Source organism: Antedon bifida, chromosome 10 (genome assembly GCF_963402885.1).
Source record: "Antedon bifida chromosome 10, ecAntBifi1.1, whole genome shotgun sequence".
Lineage (NCBI taxonomy): Eukaryota > Metazoa > Echinodermata > Crinoidea > Comatulida > Antedonidae > Antedon > Antedon bifida.
In genome coordinates this window covers 3761226-3779730 of record NC_136235.1, presented here as the reverse complement: position 1 = coordinate 3779730, position 18505 = coordinate 3761226, and the positions used below count along the sequence as shown (strand labels likewise).

At 32.6% G+C, this 18505-nt stretch overlaps 2 protein-coding genes across 4 annotated transcripts in view; one reads left to right on the top strand and one right to left on the bottom strand.

The window, feature by feature from the left end:
• The first annotated feature begins 338 nt into the window (after positions 1-338).
• On the top strand, positions 339-2222 carry LOC144854713 (gonadotropin-releasing hormone II receptor-like). The gene is made up of 3 exons (XM_078712661.1): positions 339-698; positions 1092-1299; positions 1420-2222. The coding sequence occupies exons 1-3, from the start codon at positions 339-341 to the stop codon at positions 1863-1865; spliced, it is 1014 nt and encodes a 337-aa protein (XP_078568787.1). The 3' UTR covers positions 1866-2222.
• LOC144854712 (nucleolar protein 6-like) overlaps positions 1133-18505 on the bottom strand; it is a 38284-nt gene continuing 20911 nt past the window's right edge. Inside the window, exons 20-24 of one of the 3 annotated variants that reach the window (XM_078712659.1) lie at positions 17996-18085; positions 17560-17757; positions 17130-17231; positions 10782-10964; positions 1133-1273 (exon numbers count right to left, since the gene is read on the bottom strand). In XM_078712659.1, the coding sequence (XP_078568785.1) occupies positions 10809-10964; positions 17130-17231; positions 17560-17757; positions 17996-18085 (546 nt within the window). In that variant the 3' untranslated portion in view covers positions 1133-1273; positions 10782-10808. Of the gene's footprint in view, positions 1274-9228; positions 10965-17129; positions 17232-17559; positions 17758-17995; positions 18086-18505 lie in introns of those variants that run through there. The other 2 variants (XM_078712660.1, XM_078712658.1) reach the window with 2 other exon arrangements.

Sequence of the window (18505 nt, the reverse complement as noted above, 5' to 3'; positions counted from 1 at the left end):
TGTGTATTATTCATTCTTATTCGTTTTTATTATGATATTTGTTATCATTTTTGGGTACGTAGGTAGTTCAAATGACAGCAGGTCTACATGATAATTTAAGCAGGGGTGGTTAGAGTTCATCAAATACACTTGTGTTCCGAATAAGTAACTTCCACGTTTCAACGTTCTTCTACAATTCTTTAATTTTGTTTTATTTTTTTCAGGCCGATTTATTGGACACAATGGAGGATGACGGGAATACTTCATATTATGACTATGAAAATTACACCGTTCCAAGAAATTTTACAAATGATGATATTGCGAAAATTGTTCCACTTATCATCATTTTCGTTATATCTATGATTGGAAATATAACGATACTTGTGACGTTGTTCCGGAATCGCCAACAGCGGAAATCACGAGTTAATTTATTGATAATGCATCTATGTGTCGCCGACTTGCTTGTTACGTTAATTATCATCCCACAAGACGTTATCTACACATTTACTATCGTTTGGTACGGCGGGATGTTCGGTTGCAAGATCCTAAAGTACTTGTCAAACATGGCGCTCTACTCAAACTCTTTCATCATTATTGTTATTAGTTTTGACCGTTACGCGGCGATTATTACGCCGCTGAGCGTCCAGAAAGCAGATACACGATGCCGCATCATGCTCCAAGTTGCCTGGGCTTTAAGTTTCATTGTTAGCCTACCAAATGTAAGTTCTGGTGAATCATAACAAAGACACACACATGGGTATATAAACATGAATGCAACTGGGAAGGGAAGCTATTTTAATCACCCCGGGTTTTGCAGGGTCTAAATATTGTAATATAAGCACTGAACTTTACAAAATGTGCTATCTTTTGCATTGTTACTTCGGAATCTAGGAGGGGCCAGGCCGACTCTCAGACTCCACCGCCACTTCTGAATCCGCCTATAGCTATTCATTCATAAATGAATACGTCTACGCCTTTTATCTAGTGGTTGGATTTTTTTAATCCGGGAACTTTGGTGAAGTTTGTCAATAAGGTCATAATGATGGCTAGGATTGGCGAGAAAACTACAATACCATCACAATTATTTATCATAATTATTCTTTCTGTTATAGTATTTCATATTCGAGGAGTTAGTACACTATTATGACACAACATACGTGCGATGTGCCAGTTATAATTTTGTTGATGCGCATCCAAGGTGGGCGCTCGTTCATCACTTCACGACATTAGTTCTCAGTTACCTGTTGCCGTTGATTATCATCGTGTCCTGCTACGTAGGAATTGTTGTGAAGATCTACAAGAAAACGTTTCAATCCAATCGTAAGTAGTAGATATAGGTTCACATTCAGATAACTGATCAGGATATCATAAATCAGTTTATTTACAATATTTTCGAGTCTATTTAATTAACTAATGATTGTATACTTTGCTTTATTTCAGCGCAATTAAATGGCGGTAAGAAAACGTATGTAACATTACGACGCTCTGGAACAAACAACATACCAAAAGCTCGAGTGAAAGCTGTCAAACTAACCGCTGCCATCGTGGTTGCGTTTATTATTAACTGGACGCCGTACTTTGTCGCCACTACCACCGTAGAACTGAAACGGAACGATTCCAACATGACATGGCTGACGGAACAAACCCTGTTTAGTTTTGCCGTACTAAACACGTGTATGGACCCGCTTATTTACGGCTTATTCAGCATAAAATTTTCGCGTGAATTTCGAAGATGCTGCTTGTGTATGAGACGCAGAGGACATCGAGCGAAAATAACGACGCAATCGACCATGGCGACGGCGATGACGATGCGCGGCATGTCAGGAGGAAGTGAAATGTTACAAATCGGCGAACAATCACAAAATACTAGAACGGAAGAGGACTGAAATATTTTTATTTGGACATTTTTTTTCGAAAATCTGTTGAAAATTATATTGTGAAAAGCAACACATTTGCCTACTTTAAAATAGTATCGGTGAAGCACATACGGTGCTGTGTATCATCGTATTGTTAAATAGTGCACTAGACATTAATCGTTAAAGAATTGTCTTTACGTGGCTTTTCCACTTTACAGAGGTTAACGATTTTTAATTAGACAACAAATGAAACACAACCTTATGTGTTGGATAGAAGTACGTCTGAAATAGTTTATAACATCATCTTCAGATTCCAGTAGATGGTAATTATCTGATGTGAAGTATAGAAAAAAAAACATGTAAAAACATTTCAAATTGATTCAGTTTCCTCTCAAAATAATTTGTAAGAATATCTAAAAGAAGGTTCTGCAACAAAAATAGCGTATTATCTGCGGCTCCTGATCAAGAATGTTTTAAATAGGAGCCCTAATAAAGATACTAAACTATATATTTTATATTACTTACCCAATCCCTCCTACATCATCCACTTGCTGTTGTAACCTGGGTTCCTTTTTTCTGTTTCATGATCTGCACGATTGTAGGTACTCGAAATTGTGTTTAACTCGAAATGGCTCTTATTCAGTACAGTTATGCCACCCGAGTATCGATGCTGTATCGCCACATAGGACAATACTTACTCAAATTCCGTAATACCCGTACCCGTATTATGGGTTAGGTTAAACGACCGGACTGAAGGAACTTGACTGAGAACCATATTTTAACAACATTGGTTCTAAAACGGACGCATCTACGACCACGTGACCGAAAACAGTTGTCAACCGGTAGCCTAGCTTGCCATTTAAAATTAAATTACGGCAGAAATGTTCTTATCCTGTGAAACTTTTTCGTGATTGCACCCGATAACAAACTTTAGGCCTACAACGAAGATGGATGGGTGGGTTATATAGAAACATATAGTAATACTCTTTTATTTTAATAGTCTCACTGCTGTATTAAAAACAACATTGAGTTTGACATGATGAATTTGCCTTGATCATCGGTAAAACAATATCGATTGAAATGTTGACATTGACTGCTGTGTGTAAAGAAATAACTTATTTTGGTTTATGTATGACTAGATTGAAAAGTAGTGTTATGCCTATAGTAGATTTCACAATGTATTATAACTTAAATAGGCTGTTATCAAATATTCGACGTCGACAGTAGGTAATTTGTAAATAAATGTATAACTTATGACAACTTCTAAATGTTTTATTTACACGGCTGTAGCACATGTATTGCTCATGTTGTAGTTCAAGCTACCTGGTAGAGCTTGCTATGTTACGAAAACGAGTAAACAATAAAAAAAAAACAGTCTTCATGGTTGTAACGTTTAAATTCATCAAATTAGTTCCACAATGATATTATTTAACAACAAGTCAAATGGCCGAGCGGTTAAGGCAGGGGCGCCGTTTACCGTACCTAAAGAGCCAACAACATCGGCAAGGGTTCGAGGCCGACTCGCTCCTAGTTTTGGTGGTGGAACAAGTCTTCTCGGATAAGGACTATAAACCGTAGGTCCAGTGTACACAGTTATAACCTGTGTGCACTTTAAAGAACCCAGTTCATTATTCGAAAAGAGTAGGGGATTACCACCTATCTGAGAGGACAGTGATTAATTCACTATTTGTAATCCTTGGCCACATTGCCTAAAGACATAAAATAAACAAATAAAAACAAATATAGGCTATAAATATTTACAATGAAATGTGTAATTTAATTGCACTATCCTAGCAAACAGAGAACTTTTGATAATAGCACACCTGTTGATAATATTTGTGATAAATGAATTTATGCTCAAAGCAATTTAAATACCATGTTATAGGTTAATCACATGTCATGCTACTACACTAAAGTGACATCAAACGTGATCCCATCTTTTGACATGAACCCACGACCACACAACCACTGACTTGACCAAGAAGTATTTTTAAAGAGAATCAATCAAGAAGAAGTGAAACAATCTGTTTACCATCAATTGTCATTAATAAACATACAGGAGTATGTTGATATTAAATTAATGATTTCGGTGTGTCAGCAAGTAATGTTTAAACGCTCCCTCCCTCCGGTTAATTTTTGGTTGAGGATTTTTGTTTGAATATGATCAAATTAATATGATTAGGCCTAATACTCTTAATTTTCAATACGTTTCTGACTATAAACGCACACAACGATTACCGTATTACACATATCGTTGCTCTTTTGAGCATGCTGTGGTTATCTGAATAAACGCGTGATACATAATAATATAACAAGATATTCTAGTATTGATATCATAAATAAAAATAGGGAGTACAACGTCCTTTAGATATAAACTAAAGCCGTTGATCCTTTATCTATGTCAGAACTAAGACCATACTATTATTACAGACATCCTACGTTTCTGTCAATTTGAATAAAACTGTGATAATGACATGTTGGATCTATTGTACATATAGTTAAGCTAACGTTGAATATCGGGTCTTTTAAGAAGAGGCCGGGGATGGGGGCCGGCTGTAATGCGGTAATTCATGTAGAATGTACCGAGCTAATGCCGCTTTTGTACATATACTCTATGTAGTAGGCCTGGTGTGTACCACCACCATCATCAATATTATTCGATAATCACAATATTATTAATCGTTGGAATGTTTAGTTATTATTATCAACAAACCAACAAAAGGAAATAATAATATACGCCCACAAATACTAGCGTAAATTATTGTCTGAAAAAATACGTCACAACAGTACGGAATTTATTAAGACATTTTCTATATTGTAAAAAAAAATGATCAAATGAAATATAGTAAAACTCCTCTTTTGGGACACCCTTATTCAGTTACACCCTATTGTGTTTTTTTTTTCTTTGATAAAGTTTTTTAAATATTTATGTCAATTTCATCACTGTTTACTTGATGCAATAAAGGAAATAAATAAATAAAATAAAATAAATTAAGAGATACTTTCCCATGAAACGAATGATGGGAAATATCTTTGTTTTAAGAGCTAAGCCCAATTCAGGGGACATCCATATTCAAACTTTGTTGGGTCTTGAATGTGTGCCCAATTGAGTTCTAAAAACAATGCTGAAAATATAAAATCATGTAGGCCTAATGTAGACCTAAAATCAAAGAAGCAAGTCGATTATTATAGAATTATAAATTGAGAATGGTAACAAACAATCCCTATTGTTGTTTGTAACATATAAGCACAAAATGTCAAGATGTTATTGATTTATTATGGCTCTAAAAACATAATCCGCCGTCAGAAACAATAAGTACGAAAAGAACGCAATGACGTCACCACGGAACGATGCCCACCTGATTTTGAAACGTCAATTTAAATTAGGCCTACTGTTATATTTGACTTGGAATATTATAATGATTTAATTATACTTATTAGCCGAGTTATGACAAGTATTAGTGAAATTATCCTCAAGTTGTCTGTGCGTTTATCATATAATCTGGAATAAAATAATTAAATATAGGTCGTAAATTGTGCATCAGAATATTAATGGGTTGTAACCGTCACTGTTCGGCGAAAGACCGGCGCCCACTTCCCGAACAATACACAATTTGTCATATACTCTAATACATAATGGTAACTTGAAAAAAAAAAAAAATTAAAAACATTATTAGTGTTTCATACACAACATGAAGAGAAATCAATTGAATTGTTTGATTTTAACACGGACAGCTAGGTTATCTTAATTGTATATTTTAAATGTTTTAATATAAATCAAACAAATTGAAATAAAGGTGTATAGCATGTTATAAAACTTGGATCTCGAGTAAACACCGGCCATGTGCCTTCAGAAGACGGCTACAAGAAAGCCTTACATTACTGAAAGGACACTACGTACGAGATACTAATATGCGAAAGGGTCCCACGCACTTATCTCGTACTAACAGAGAGGCACGCGAGTATATGGTAGTAGTGTTAGGACGGGTGTACGACGGGCGTAATAAAGTGATAAAAAACAAACATAACACTGCTTAACTTTACAGTAATAAAACATCAGCGTCAAGTTCTGCGATGATTCAATGCACTACTGTCATACAAATTGATCTCTAATGACTACAGATTATTCGTTAGAAGTTACCGAATCGTGAAATCAATTTCAAGATTATCGCTACTATTTCTAACAATATGATCAACAAGCGGGGACTGTCTTCTCCCAAGGGACGTTCTTTGATTTATTTTTGCGCCCCGTGGGACATTTCTTTTTCAATTCGCTCAGACTAAACTACGTTATGTTTGCGTCTGTTTATTTGGAACGCGTCAAGCCCCTTTTAAACGAACGCAAATTACATTTACCGGCGCACAGTGTGTCAATTCAAAGTGTGCCAAAAGTCCAAAATGGTAAATGTGGCAATCCAAACTTTTTAATATTTTATTAGGAAGAAAACTTAAATTATATAAATCCACTAATAATTGCATATTTAGTAAATTTTAATGGTGTCTTGTAACCATGGAAACTGGAAGAAATCAATAAATTTCACTTAAAAGATTTTATAAATTAACCATATTAAGCAGTAAAAACACAATTTATTTTAGGGTTAAAGGTCACCAAATACAGGCCAAAAATACAAAAAATCGTATTTTTAAAATAAAATAACTAAAATAGTTTAGATTCCTGTCGATTCACGCGCTAAGTTTGACATTAGTATTTCGAGCAAAGCTTGAGCTTTACGTTAATACCAAATTTGGTTCCGGCAATCCACGACATTGCATATAGCATGCGTGCCGTTTTAAGATAAATTTATAATACATAGAGGCGCGGTTCGTTTGGTTGCGCACATACGAAGAAGGACTTTCCAACGCACCTTGTATTGGAAAAGGGGATGCTACAACCACATGAGATTAATCTTTCATTCATTAAGCTACAGTTAACATGGCCTCCAAATATGAAATATACAACTTTGTGAATCTGTCCATTCAGCTGGTGAATTACGTGTACATAATGTAGGTGATGAAGAGAACGTATCAAAAGCACTTATGGAGAATACTTCCAAAATTATGTTTAAATTACGTTATGTTATCGTATAAGCGTGGTTCCCACTAGCGACGCAACGCAAGGACGTAACGCAACGCAAGTGAATTGACCAATCACAAGCGATGGCTTATTCGCTTGTGATTGCTAACTGTCTATAACGTCGCTTGTCATTGGTTAAAACGCTTACGTTGCGTTTACGTCCTTGCGTTACGTTCTAGTGGGAACCAAGCTTTACAAACGACAACGAGATGGTACTATGTTCATCATAAGCCTGGCACACTAAGGAAAGTCTTTACCAGTGACGTTTTCATTTAGTGACGAAACTAAACTAGATAAGACAGATGTGCCAGAAACATCATCCCAGTTAATTATATTTAATTTTCATGCATCGTTCTGGAAATTGTATTTTTAATGCCTAATATGGTTAATAACAGCGAATTTATCAAAACTGTTTTTTTTGCTCATTTTAAGTGAAATTTCATGATTTTTTCCAGTTTCCATGGTTACAAGACACTATTAAAATTTACCACCATGGATTTATATAATTTAAGTTGTCTTCTTCCTAATAAAATATTAAAAATTGCCATTTTGGCACACTTTGAATTGATTCTAAAGACTTTTCCACAATATTAACACGGCGGTCAAATATTAGCTTAAATTGTCGGGCACCATTGCTTTATAACAACCAACTGTAATTCATGCATGAATAGGCCTACCTTTCCTACAGGAATGTTGAACACCTGTAATTTGCATGTACACACAATTATTCATTACAATGAAAGAGGAGGGTCATCGCATGTTGCATGGATATACGAGTATTACACGTGAGAAATAGTAAGACATTTTGTTACATTTTTAACAACCATAAACGGTGATTTTAATTCACTTCCATATTTATTTAATCTAATTGAGGTATATGTCAAATGGCATGGCTCTTTCTATTACACAATCAGTAATTATAACACACTCGTAAAATGATCGCAAATGAAATATGACTGGCATATAGTCGAACCTAATAAAGTATACATTGGGGACAATATACAGTTATTTTATTGCAGACATTCTGTCAATCTTACTCAAACAAAACGGTAAAAAATGGATTGTATGAGTAATTAAACAAACCAAAGGCGCTATAAGAATCAGTTATTTAATTGGAATTGGTGATGTCACCTCAACCATGGAGAAGAGAGATGCCTCAAATCAGAATCAATGAGCAACATCCTCATTTATTAAATTAAAGTGACATTCCATGATATATATTAACATGAATGAGAGTTTATATATAATGTATTTAGTAGGAATAATTCTAAAATCCAATATAAAATAATAGATAACTGAGAAAACAAACGAAAACGCTTGCCGATGTTGTGAGTATAAAGTTATATAACTTATATAAGTTATATAACTTATTTCTCAATGGTATCAGTAATAATCATAAAATATCTAAGCCAAAGGCGAAACGATAAAATAAAACAGTTAGAAAGAAGTAAACCACTATGGTATTCGTCAAGGAATGAGAAATATATAAGCAGACAGTTGCCTGAGTAGATTGAAATAAAAGAAAGTAGACAACGAAGGCACAGTAATAACAAAGTTTAAAACACCTCTTAACTATAGGATCGAATACAGTACAAAAAATGACGTGATAACACTAAACAGTCTGAAGAAGGATTAATCGAGACTATTTTACTAAATATAGATTGAAATAATGCCAAATGCTTAATATGCTAATAACTGTATATATTTTGACAAGTGTCTGATTAATAACATGTCACATGACCTATCATGATCCCTCCTTCTCCCCCTCATCAACTTTCACGCTATTTAGAAGAGCATGCGGATTACATTCAACACGCCTAAAGGTATCTTGAATTAAGTACGTACTGTTTTGATTTATACACTTCGATGTCTCTGTAAACATATTTTAGAATTAAACAATAATTCACACGCACACTGTAAATCTTAAAATTGTAATATATAAGATAAGTTTATTAACTTTTAATGAAACCAAATCTATTTTGCAATTAGTCCTAATTTGTCGTTTCAATGTCTTGTTTGTATGTATTGTAGAGCAAGAGCCCTTTTATGTAAATCAAATTTTTCAACACTATACTTCAAATTTCCTAAGAGATAATTCTCATCTACTTTCGCGGCAACAATTGTCCGTAAGATCTGGAAGATTCATTTCACGCATTAGTTCGTTTCTGTACTTTCGTAATATATATATTGTATATAAGTCGGAAAATCAATTTCACCATATTTTGATTCTTCGAATACTATTACTATACCACACCACATCAATTCGAGGCTCTTGCAGCCGATTCGGTTCAGAATGAATACGGGACTCACCACTTAAAGTATATAACCACTGTGTTGTATTTATTGTCCTGTAAATTATTGAGTATCATCCTTAATTATTGAAGTCATTAATACTATGTAGTAAGTACTTTATATACTTATTCATTTTGCAATTAATATCAATAGAATTGACAAAGCGTCAGAACATTACTTCAGTTCATTAAAATAATTATTATAGCTCCAAGGACGTGCAGTAGTTTGAATATCTTTGGCTTTTAAAATGTCATTACAGCTATGTTTAAAAAAAACAATACTTATATCAAACTAGATGCTGTTGAACATTGATGTTTCAAATACACGATGAACATCAAATAAAATATGTAACAATTATGTTATTGATATATTTGATAAAATATTATTGATTAACGCGTGAAAAAAAACGTTACCAGACGGCCTTCACTTTTCCGAGTTGCATTTCAGTGTGATTTTAATCAAATTCACACACTAAATCTAAATTCAGCTGAAATGAAAAAATTGCTTTATAATATTTAAAACTAAAAAACAACTTTAGTATAAAAACATCTAAAAGTCACTCAGGCTCGATAAGTCTAACAACCACTCGTTCTAACAAGTAGTCTAAAAACCGCTCATACTCGAGTAGTCTAACAACCACTCGTACTCGAGTAGTCTAACAACCACTCGTACTCAAGTAGTCTAACAACCAATCGTACTCAAGTAGTCTAACAACCAATCGTACTCGAGTAGTCTAACAACCACTCATACTCAAGTAGTCTAACAACCACTCATACTCAAGTTGTCTAACAACCACTCGTACTCAAGTAGTCTAACAACCACTCGTACTCAAGTAGTCTAACAACCACTTGTACTCGAGTAGTCTAACAACCACTCGTACTCAAGTAGTCTAACAACCACTTGTACTCAAGTTGTCTAACAACCACTCGTACTCAAGTAGTCTAACAACCACTCGTACTCAAGTAGTCTAACAACCACTCGTACTCAAGTTGTCTAACAACCACTCGTACTCAAGTAGTCTAACAACCACTCGTACTCAAGTAGTCTAACAACCACTCGTACTCGAGTAGTCAAACAACCACTTGTACTCGAGTAGTCAAACAACCACTCGTACTCGAGTAGTCTAACAACCACTCGTACTCGAGTAGTCTAACAACCACTCGTACTCAAGTAGTCTAACAAGCACTCGTACTCAAGTTGTCTAACAACCACTCGTACTCAAGTTGTCTAACAACCACTCGTACTCAAGTAGTCTAACAATCACTCGTACTCAAGTTGTCTAACAACCACTCGTACTCAAGTAGTCTAACAACCACTTGTACTCGAGTAGTCTAACAACCACTCGTACTCAAGTACTTGAATTTGTTGGCAAAAAATAGTTGGTACTATTGTTATTAGTCCAATAAAGACAAATAGATAAAATTAATTATTGAAAAGTTGCTAATTGAAAAGTTCGGCAGAAAAATAATGATATTATAGTTTGCAAAAAAAACCCTTTGATAGAGTTTCCTAGTGTTCGGTTTGCTTGTGTTTGAAAACTAACTTATACACAATGATGTTAAATGATCTGTGGTATTTACTTTTTCTTCTTTCAAAAGAATCCTCTTCTATATAATCCACCTTTCTGTGTGAACCTCAATCCTATCAACAAGACCTTTACCAAGTGTATTGAAGTCCTCAATAATGGCTTCTACATTAGGCTTCATCATGACAGCATTTGATCCATCTTGTACACACTGTTGCATTGTGTTTACTTTCAAAACCTGAAAAAAAAAAAAAGATAAACGTAAAGGTATTTATTTTGTCGGATAACCACAGCGTATCTAAGATTATTGACTATCAAACTATTTTAATTAATTAATAATGGAATAGACCGATTTAACAACTTTTTCATCATTTCATGAACATTCATAAAAAAGAAATTTAAATTTCAAAATTCAAAATGCATAACATAAAGATTTAAATAGAAACTCCTACACACTGTGTGGTTAAAACTACATAAAATGTCAAGAAGTAACATGTAAACATCATTACAAAAACACAAATCAAAATGTACAAAACAATGCATTAATACTAAGGTGGCTGTAGATCAGGAGGGGAAGATAGTTCTAAACCTAGACAAATTCTAGGCTTCGACAGTATGTAATTGAATCAAAGGTAGGACTAGGCCTTAAATAAAAGGGAGTTTTTGGCCAGAAAACACACAAACTTTGACACAAGGAACATAAACCAGTCAAAAGTTGTTGTATTTATCAAAATGTTTACAAAAAGCTGACAGTGCAAAGGTATCTGTAATCGGTAAATCGGAGAAATTAATGCATGGCATGCAATATGAAATTAACAAATTAAATGACAAAAACATCAGTTAAATTTTGGTCAACCCATGGTAACTGCATGATTCAGGTGTGAACAATGATCAAACTTACCGATGGCCTTTGGTAAAGTTACCTTATTGAAATGTTTCACTGAAGTTCAGTGTGAACAAGGCTTTAGAGGTGTTGAGAAAGCTTGACATTTATATATGTTTAGTATTATAATTAATTATACACACATGAGCTTTTTTTCTATCTAGCAAAGAATCTGTATAATCCAACAAAACCATAATAATCCCATGGGCTTCTCTTTGGTGTGAATTTAAAATAAGTCTGAATTAATGGTGATAACAAAATTCTGACATACATCCTATAAAGCAAAGGTATACATAAATGTTTATGATTTGAATGAAAAACATTTTACAAGCTGGATAATTGACTATTGTATTCCATTCAACTGTTTTATGAAAAACCTAAATAAGTAAATTATAAGGCCCTGAAATTGTTTTACTTTACTGTTTTGATTTAGTTTGTTGTTTTATCCTATTTGTAGGCTAGGCAATCTATCATTTTGAGTGAAACAAATTGCAAACAGAGATTTTTCTTTTTTAAATGGTCACATATGATGAGGAGATCAAAATTTGCAATGTTGCATATATAACGAAATTAAAATGTCTGTAGATACTTTGTTCTGCCCTCAAATGGCTCAGATACAAGTTTCTAATAGTAAACATAGGATTGTTAAGTAAATCTCAAAATTACACCTGTATCACTCACCTTCAAAGTATGCAAATCATTAGTACAAGTTACATGAAATATGCAAATTAGGATGTGAAATTACAGGTTCCTATATCGAAAACCACTAAGGCTAGAGAGTTGATTTTTTCAAAAAAGAATGTACATATTTATATTTGCTCTAATGAAACATTTTACGAAAAAACTCTCTAGCATTAATGGTTTTCGAGATATGGGAAGACTGTAATTTTTCCCCCTTATTTGCATATTTTATTTAACTTGTACTACTAATTTGCATACTTTCGAGGTATGTGACAAAGGTGTGATTTTGGGAATTACAAAGTGGTCCTATTCTGGCTATTAGGAACCTATATCTGGGTCATTTGACGGCAAAATAAAGTCTCTACAGACATTTTAGTCACATTGTGTATGCAAACATTGAGAATTGATGTCGAGGGTCAAATGTTGTACTTCCGGTCATTTTTTCGTAAAATGTTTCATTACAGCAAATATAAATATATACATTTTGAATAAATCGGGATGAGTGACAGAGGTGTGATGCTCAAATTTTGATCTCCTCATCATATGTGACCATTTAAAAAAGAAAAATCTCTGTTTGCAATTTGTTTCACTTTGGGCTGTTTTTTAGATAGATTGCCTAGCCTATTGTATCTCTATTGAGATCCAGCCAATCCAAATCATCATAAATATGTGGCACCTGGGAGTGAGACAGAAACTATAGAAAAGTATCTTTAATTGATGCATAAAAAAATTGTAATGGGTATGAGAAATTGGTCAGATGTTTTGCCTTATACTCTGACATAATTTGAACTTTATACCAAGTAATTCTGAGGTGGGATTCGAACCCACAAGCTCCAAATTACTAGCCTGGCGTTCATACCTCTAGACCACCGAGCTTGCGCTGACAGCTAGGATATGAGAAAACTTCCAATGATATATAAAATTGCATCTTGCTTAGACTTCAATATTTTACTCCACTTAATTCTGGCACATAATCCTTCCAGCCTCAAATTGCTCTTATGCCAACAAGTCATATACTAATGAACAGAATGATGTTGACCTCAAATTACTATATTATCAACAACCTACAGTAATTGTAATTAACCAAAATGCCAGGTATTAGGGGGAAATTGGCAGAAATTTATTATAAGGCTAATTACCAAAGAATGTAGATAGCTCAAACCTCTGACATAATGAATTATAGTACCATTTAAATTGACAACTGCAATTAAAAGAAAACTTTACTAATAAAAAAAACATTGAATTTATAATCACACACAAAGCCTGCTATAAATACTATAAGTATAGACTTAATGATGCTAGCTGCATACTAGAGCAGATTAGATGCATTTGGTCTGGGTTAGTTGTACTTTTTAATGATTTGTTCAAACATGACAAAATCATTAAATAACTATTTAAGGATTGTGGTAAAAACACTGATTTTCTGCTAAATGAATGAATTTTCTACAAAAATTACAAGACATACAGAATTTTTAAAAGTTTCTTTTAAGAAATATTTTTAGAATGTTTCAACAACTAGACTATCAGTGCAATAAGTGACTTTTCATCTTGAATGCTGACCTTTACACCCCCGAAAACCTCCAAAAATCATTTTTGACCAAAAAATGATGTTTTACCCCAAAAATAAGTAGTTAACAGTAGAAATTTAATATTTTTACATGGATATACCCAGTGGGTCGTACACTACATGATTCAATCACTTTTATGTTGGTTCGGTGTGATTTGCTATTTTTTTTTTTTGAGGTTTTCAGGGTATAGCAATCATTTTTGACCAAAAAATGAGGTTTTACCCCAAAATAAGTAGTTAACAGTAGAAATTTAATATTTTTTTTACATGGATATATCCAGTGGGTCTTGCACTACATGATTCAATCACTTTTATGTTGGTTCGGTGGGGTTTGAAATGTTTTTTTTTAGGTTTGCAGGGTTTAGCAATCATTTTTGACCAAAAAATGATGTTTTACCCCAAAAATAAGTAGTTAACAGTAGAAATTTAATATTGCTATGTTTTTTTGGAGGTTTGCAGGGTTTAGCAATAACCCTCCTGACCCATGCTCACATCTAAAACCAAGCTTGTTACTGAGATCACTAGACAGACACACACTAAGTGCATAAGTGCTAAAATAAAAAAAAGCATCTCTTTTTAAACCAATCGGCGATTAACATTACCCAGAAGGCAATGCACTCAGATATTCAAAGGATCAAGATGTTATGGTAGTTGACTCAAGGTCAAAGATGGTCAATCAAATAACCATTAATTTGCAACTAAAGCTTTAAAAGTTGCACAGCAATTTGGTGTCTTTAACCTTTATTATATAACACTTAAATAAATTCCTGTCATTTGATTGGATGATTATGGGTCACATGGCATGCAATAGTACGCACTATTAAACGATCGTTCAATAGTACTTTTTTCGTGTTTGAAAAAAAAAATCTGTCTAAATACTATTGCTTTTGAAATACAACATCGCCACCTATTTTGTACTTTCATTTCAAATGTTATTGTTTCGCAATGGAAGTACATTTTTGGAGAGATATATATGTACTAATTTAGGTCAAAAAGCCATTTAAATTAGCTTTAGATCGTTTTTAGGATTTTGATTAATTAATGGGAACATCTCTAATTTAAATAGAGATAACATTAAGCAAACGTCAGAGACTATGTTCCTTAGTGTTTTAATCCAGAAAAACTTGAGATGGACCAGTCATCAGAATCATATTGCAAATAAAATTTCTAAAACAATTGGGATTATAAATAATCTTAAGCACACTTTTCCCCAGTGTATCCTTCTTTCTTTAATGAATGGTACAAATAATGGAATTTGGTGAATGATGAAAGGTTATATTACCTCATTAAAATATAACCTTTCATCATTCACCTCATGCCATTATTTGTACCATTACACTCATAAACATTTATTATTTGTATACTGTTAAATGCTTTTATCCGGTTATTTGCAATTTATTGAGGTGCTGTTGCCAAGAAATTGCAACTAAAACCAGCAGACATGATATAAAAAGACAGATTTTATATAGATTAATATAGTACAGTACTATTATATTTGAAATACTCTATTGATGTGTAAGAGAAAATTACAATTTTAAAGAATCCATACTGTATTTAAGACAAGATGGATTGCATAAATATCTAAAAAATAATACAGAAATTGTAATGACAGATGGTGAATTATATTGAAGGAAAAATCTATCTTTTGTCATGGAACACTACAAGTAAACAGAAAAATTACAGCCTACAGTGACAGTCCAATGACTCTAATCTATGTCCCAGAAAAAATCTCAATCACTTCACTGATTACAAAAGCCTTTTAATACAAATTAATCGAACAGAAACTCAATGAAAATGAATTACAACATAAAACATTTCTTTACTCGATGTAGGTAAAGCCTGTCTGTGAGAAACTTAACACCAATTATTCACAATTTAAGCAATATTGCATCTCTTAATATCTAATTAAAAGGCACATTTTCCCCCTCTACCAGAATAGCAAAAAGTAATTTATAGTTGAATGAACAGTTATTATTTAAAGTTAACCAAGTAATTCGTTTCTTAAAGTGTGCTAATTATTTGGATAATTTAGCATGTGAATGTTAATAACTGAGTGCCAAAAACATACAGTAGGACCTCTACATGAGACACCTCTATTAGGGAGACACCTCTATTAGGGGGATACTTCACTGTGAATTGGACAAGGTCAATGGCAATATGTTTTTAACAGTGACCCTTTAATGGGACACTCTGTTAGATCTTCTTATTGGTTCTTCTATACTATGTCCAAATGAAAATAAAATTTTACACAAATATTAATTTCTTTATAAAAGAAAGAAAAAGAACAGTAGTCTAATTTTGATATCCCATGTGTATTGATTTGTGCAATAGCAAAAAAAAAATGTACAACCTTAAGATTCGTAAAATTCAAAATATTTAGTAAATCATCATTAAAGTCATAATTAACTATATTACCACCAATTAGGAAATAGATAAACTACTGTTGATGGAGTTTATAAATAGTACAAGACTATGACATCACTCACTGTAGAATTGTCAATCAGTGACTGAAATTATGAGATAGACATAGGGACTACTCAATTATGGAATAATCATCAATTAGGGCCACTTACGGATCATTAGAATTCCAGGGCCAAGATTCCTAACAGAAAAGAATGTTGTTTATTTCCTCTATCAATTAAAACAGGTAGATATTCGTAATGATATAAGTTGGCAATAAATCTAAGATTATTGAATTTAATAAGAACATATAACTGGAATATTTGGTAGAATTCTAGAGCTGAGATTCCAAACATAAAAGAATGTTGCTTAATTCTTGTGTTAATTAAAACAGGTAAATATTTAATTACCAGGAAGACTTAATGGTATAATTTGGCAATAAATCTAGGATTATTGAATTTAATAGGAACATAAAAAAGAATATTTTGTAGAATTCTAGAGCTGAGATTCTAAACAGAAAAGAATGTTGTCTTTTTCCACTATTAATTAAAACAGCCAGTTAAACATAAAAAATAATAATAAATCAAGTTTCATATTGAATTTACATTAATACAATTGTAGGGCTGATTCCTAAAGTAACACTATAGACCTGAGGTAATACATCTAAAATTATTGAATTTATATATGTACCCATAGTTTCAAGAGAGTTGGCATTGAGAGTTATACAACTTTAAATTAAATGAAGATAATTTGACCTTACCAGCATACACCATAAATCAACCGGTGCACATACATTTGAATATTCTATTTTTAATACACATTTTTACTTTTTAATTAAGTTATTGAAAATAAGTAATAAAATTAATTTTTACCTTAAACTTTACAGCCTTAAATGCAAACGGTTTCCATACAACACCAATCACATCGCCCCCATACATATCATGAAAGAATAACGCAAGTTCTCCAAATGATTCCTGAAAAAAAAAAGAAAAACAAAATTGTATCTATTTAATATCATCATAGAATACTATTAGATGTAGAATAATTTAATCAACAAGTAAATAGTCATATAATGTTTAAAATTATAGTAAAATAATAATAAAGTATGGTAAGTTGCGAGCCTGAGACCAGAAATTTCTTCGTTTTCATTTGTTTCTTCTTCTTCTTCTTCGCTTATTTCAATGATTGATTCATTATTTTTATTATTTTTAATATACGTGGTGTACCGCAAACTTATATCAACAAGAACTATATTAATTTACAATTACTGTAATAGTAATTTTAATCTATGAACATACTCACATTAAGCTCCTGTAAATAGTAAGCTGGTGGGTCAAAATCAATGACTGGCATGGGTGAAGTTTTTGGCAGAAATTTATGGTTATATGTAGAATCAGATTTGGATTTATCCTTGTCTATACACTGATGCCTTCTGGGAAGGTGATCATGCTTTAAGTATATCAGTACATCGTATGAATCCATAGGTGGTCGGAAAATTTGCTATATAAGAGAATTAAAAAAAAGAATTGTTAATATAGTCCGTCTAAACACTCTAAACTTTCATTTTATGTGTTTGCTATAAACATTGTGAAACATTATGTGTAAGTGGTAATGGGAGAAGATACTGTATTAATGTTCAATTAATTTAAAATAAGAATGTTTGGGTAGAATTCAATTTTAAGAAATGAACTGCCAATAGACTTCACCAGCTATAGCTACAGTAACTGTTGATACTCACAATGTATTCAGTAGGACTTGACATGTCCATCATCACTTTCTCCAATATATTCACTGATTCTTTTGCTAACAAGATTAGTCTGTGTAATATCTTGAAAAGAAGTACAAAAATAATAAAAAATTTATTTATTAACATTTATTGACTTACATGATTTACATCAGTGATAATCAATAAAAGGAACGTCAAAACATCAAGATATTAAACATGGTCAAAATCACAATCAATTTACAATTTATTATACAGAAACAATAATAGATTTATCCTTTTAAACTATTCATAATATGATAAATTTGTAAACAAGTAAGTGGTATAAGAGGAAAATTATTAGCCTATTTGTAATAAACTGCTCTATTTTCATTACTAATATTAAATGTAGGCAGGCTGTGTACCAATATATTGTATACTGTGATATAGTCAGATTCATAATACAAAATTCATGTATGAAATTATGCATTATGCAAAATGCATTGATCCAAAAAAGTTCAAATCAATATACACATCAATGAGTGA

Excerpts from the sequence above, each read along its gene's own strand:
- LOC144854713 (XM_078712661.1), top strand. The coding sequence starts at position 339 with ATGATTGGAAATATAACGATACTTGTGACGTTGTTCCGGAATCGCCAA. Across the intron at positions 699-1,091 it reads TCATTGTTAGCCTACCAAAT|TATTTCATATTCGAGGAGTT; the intron begins GTAAGTTCTGGT and ends TTTCTGTTATAG. Across the intron at positions 1,300-1,419 it reads GAAAACGTTTCAATCCAATC|CGCAATTAAATGGCGGTAAG; the intron begins GTAAGTAGTAGA and ends GCTTTATTTCAG.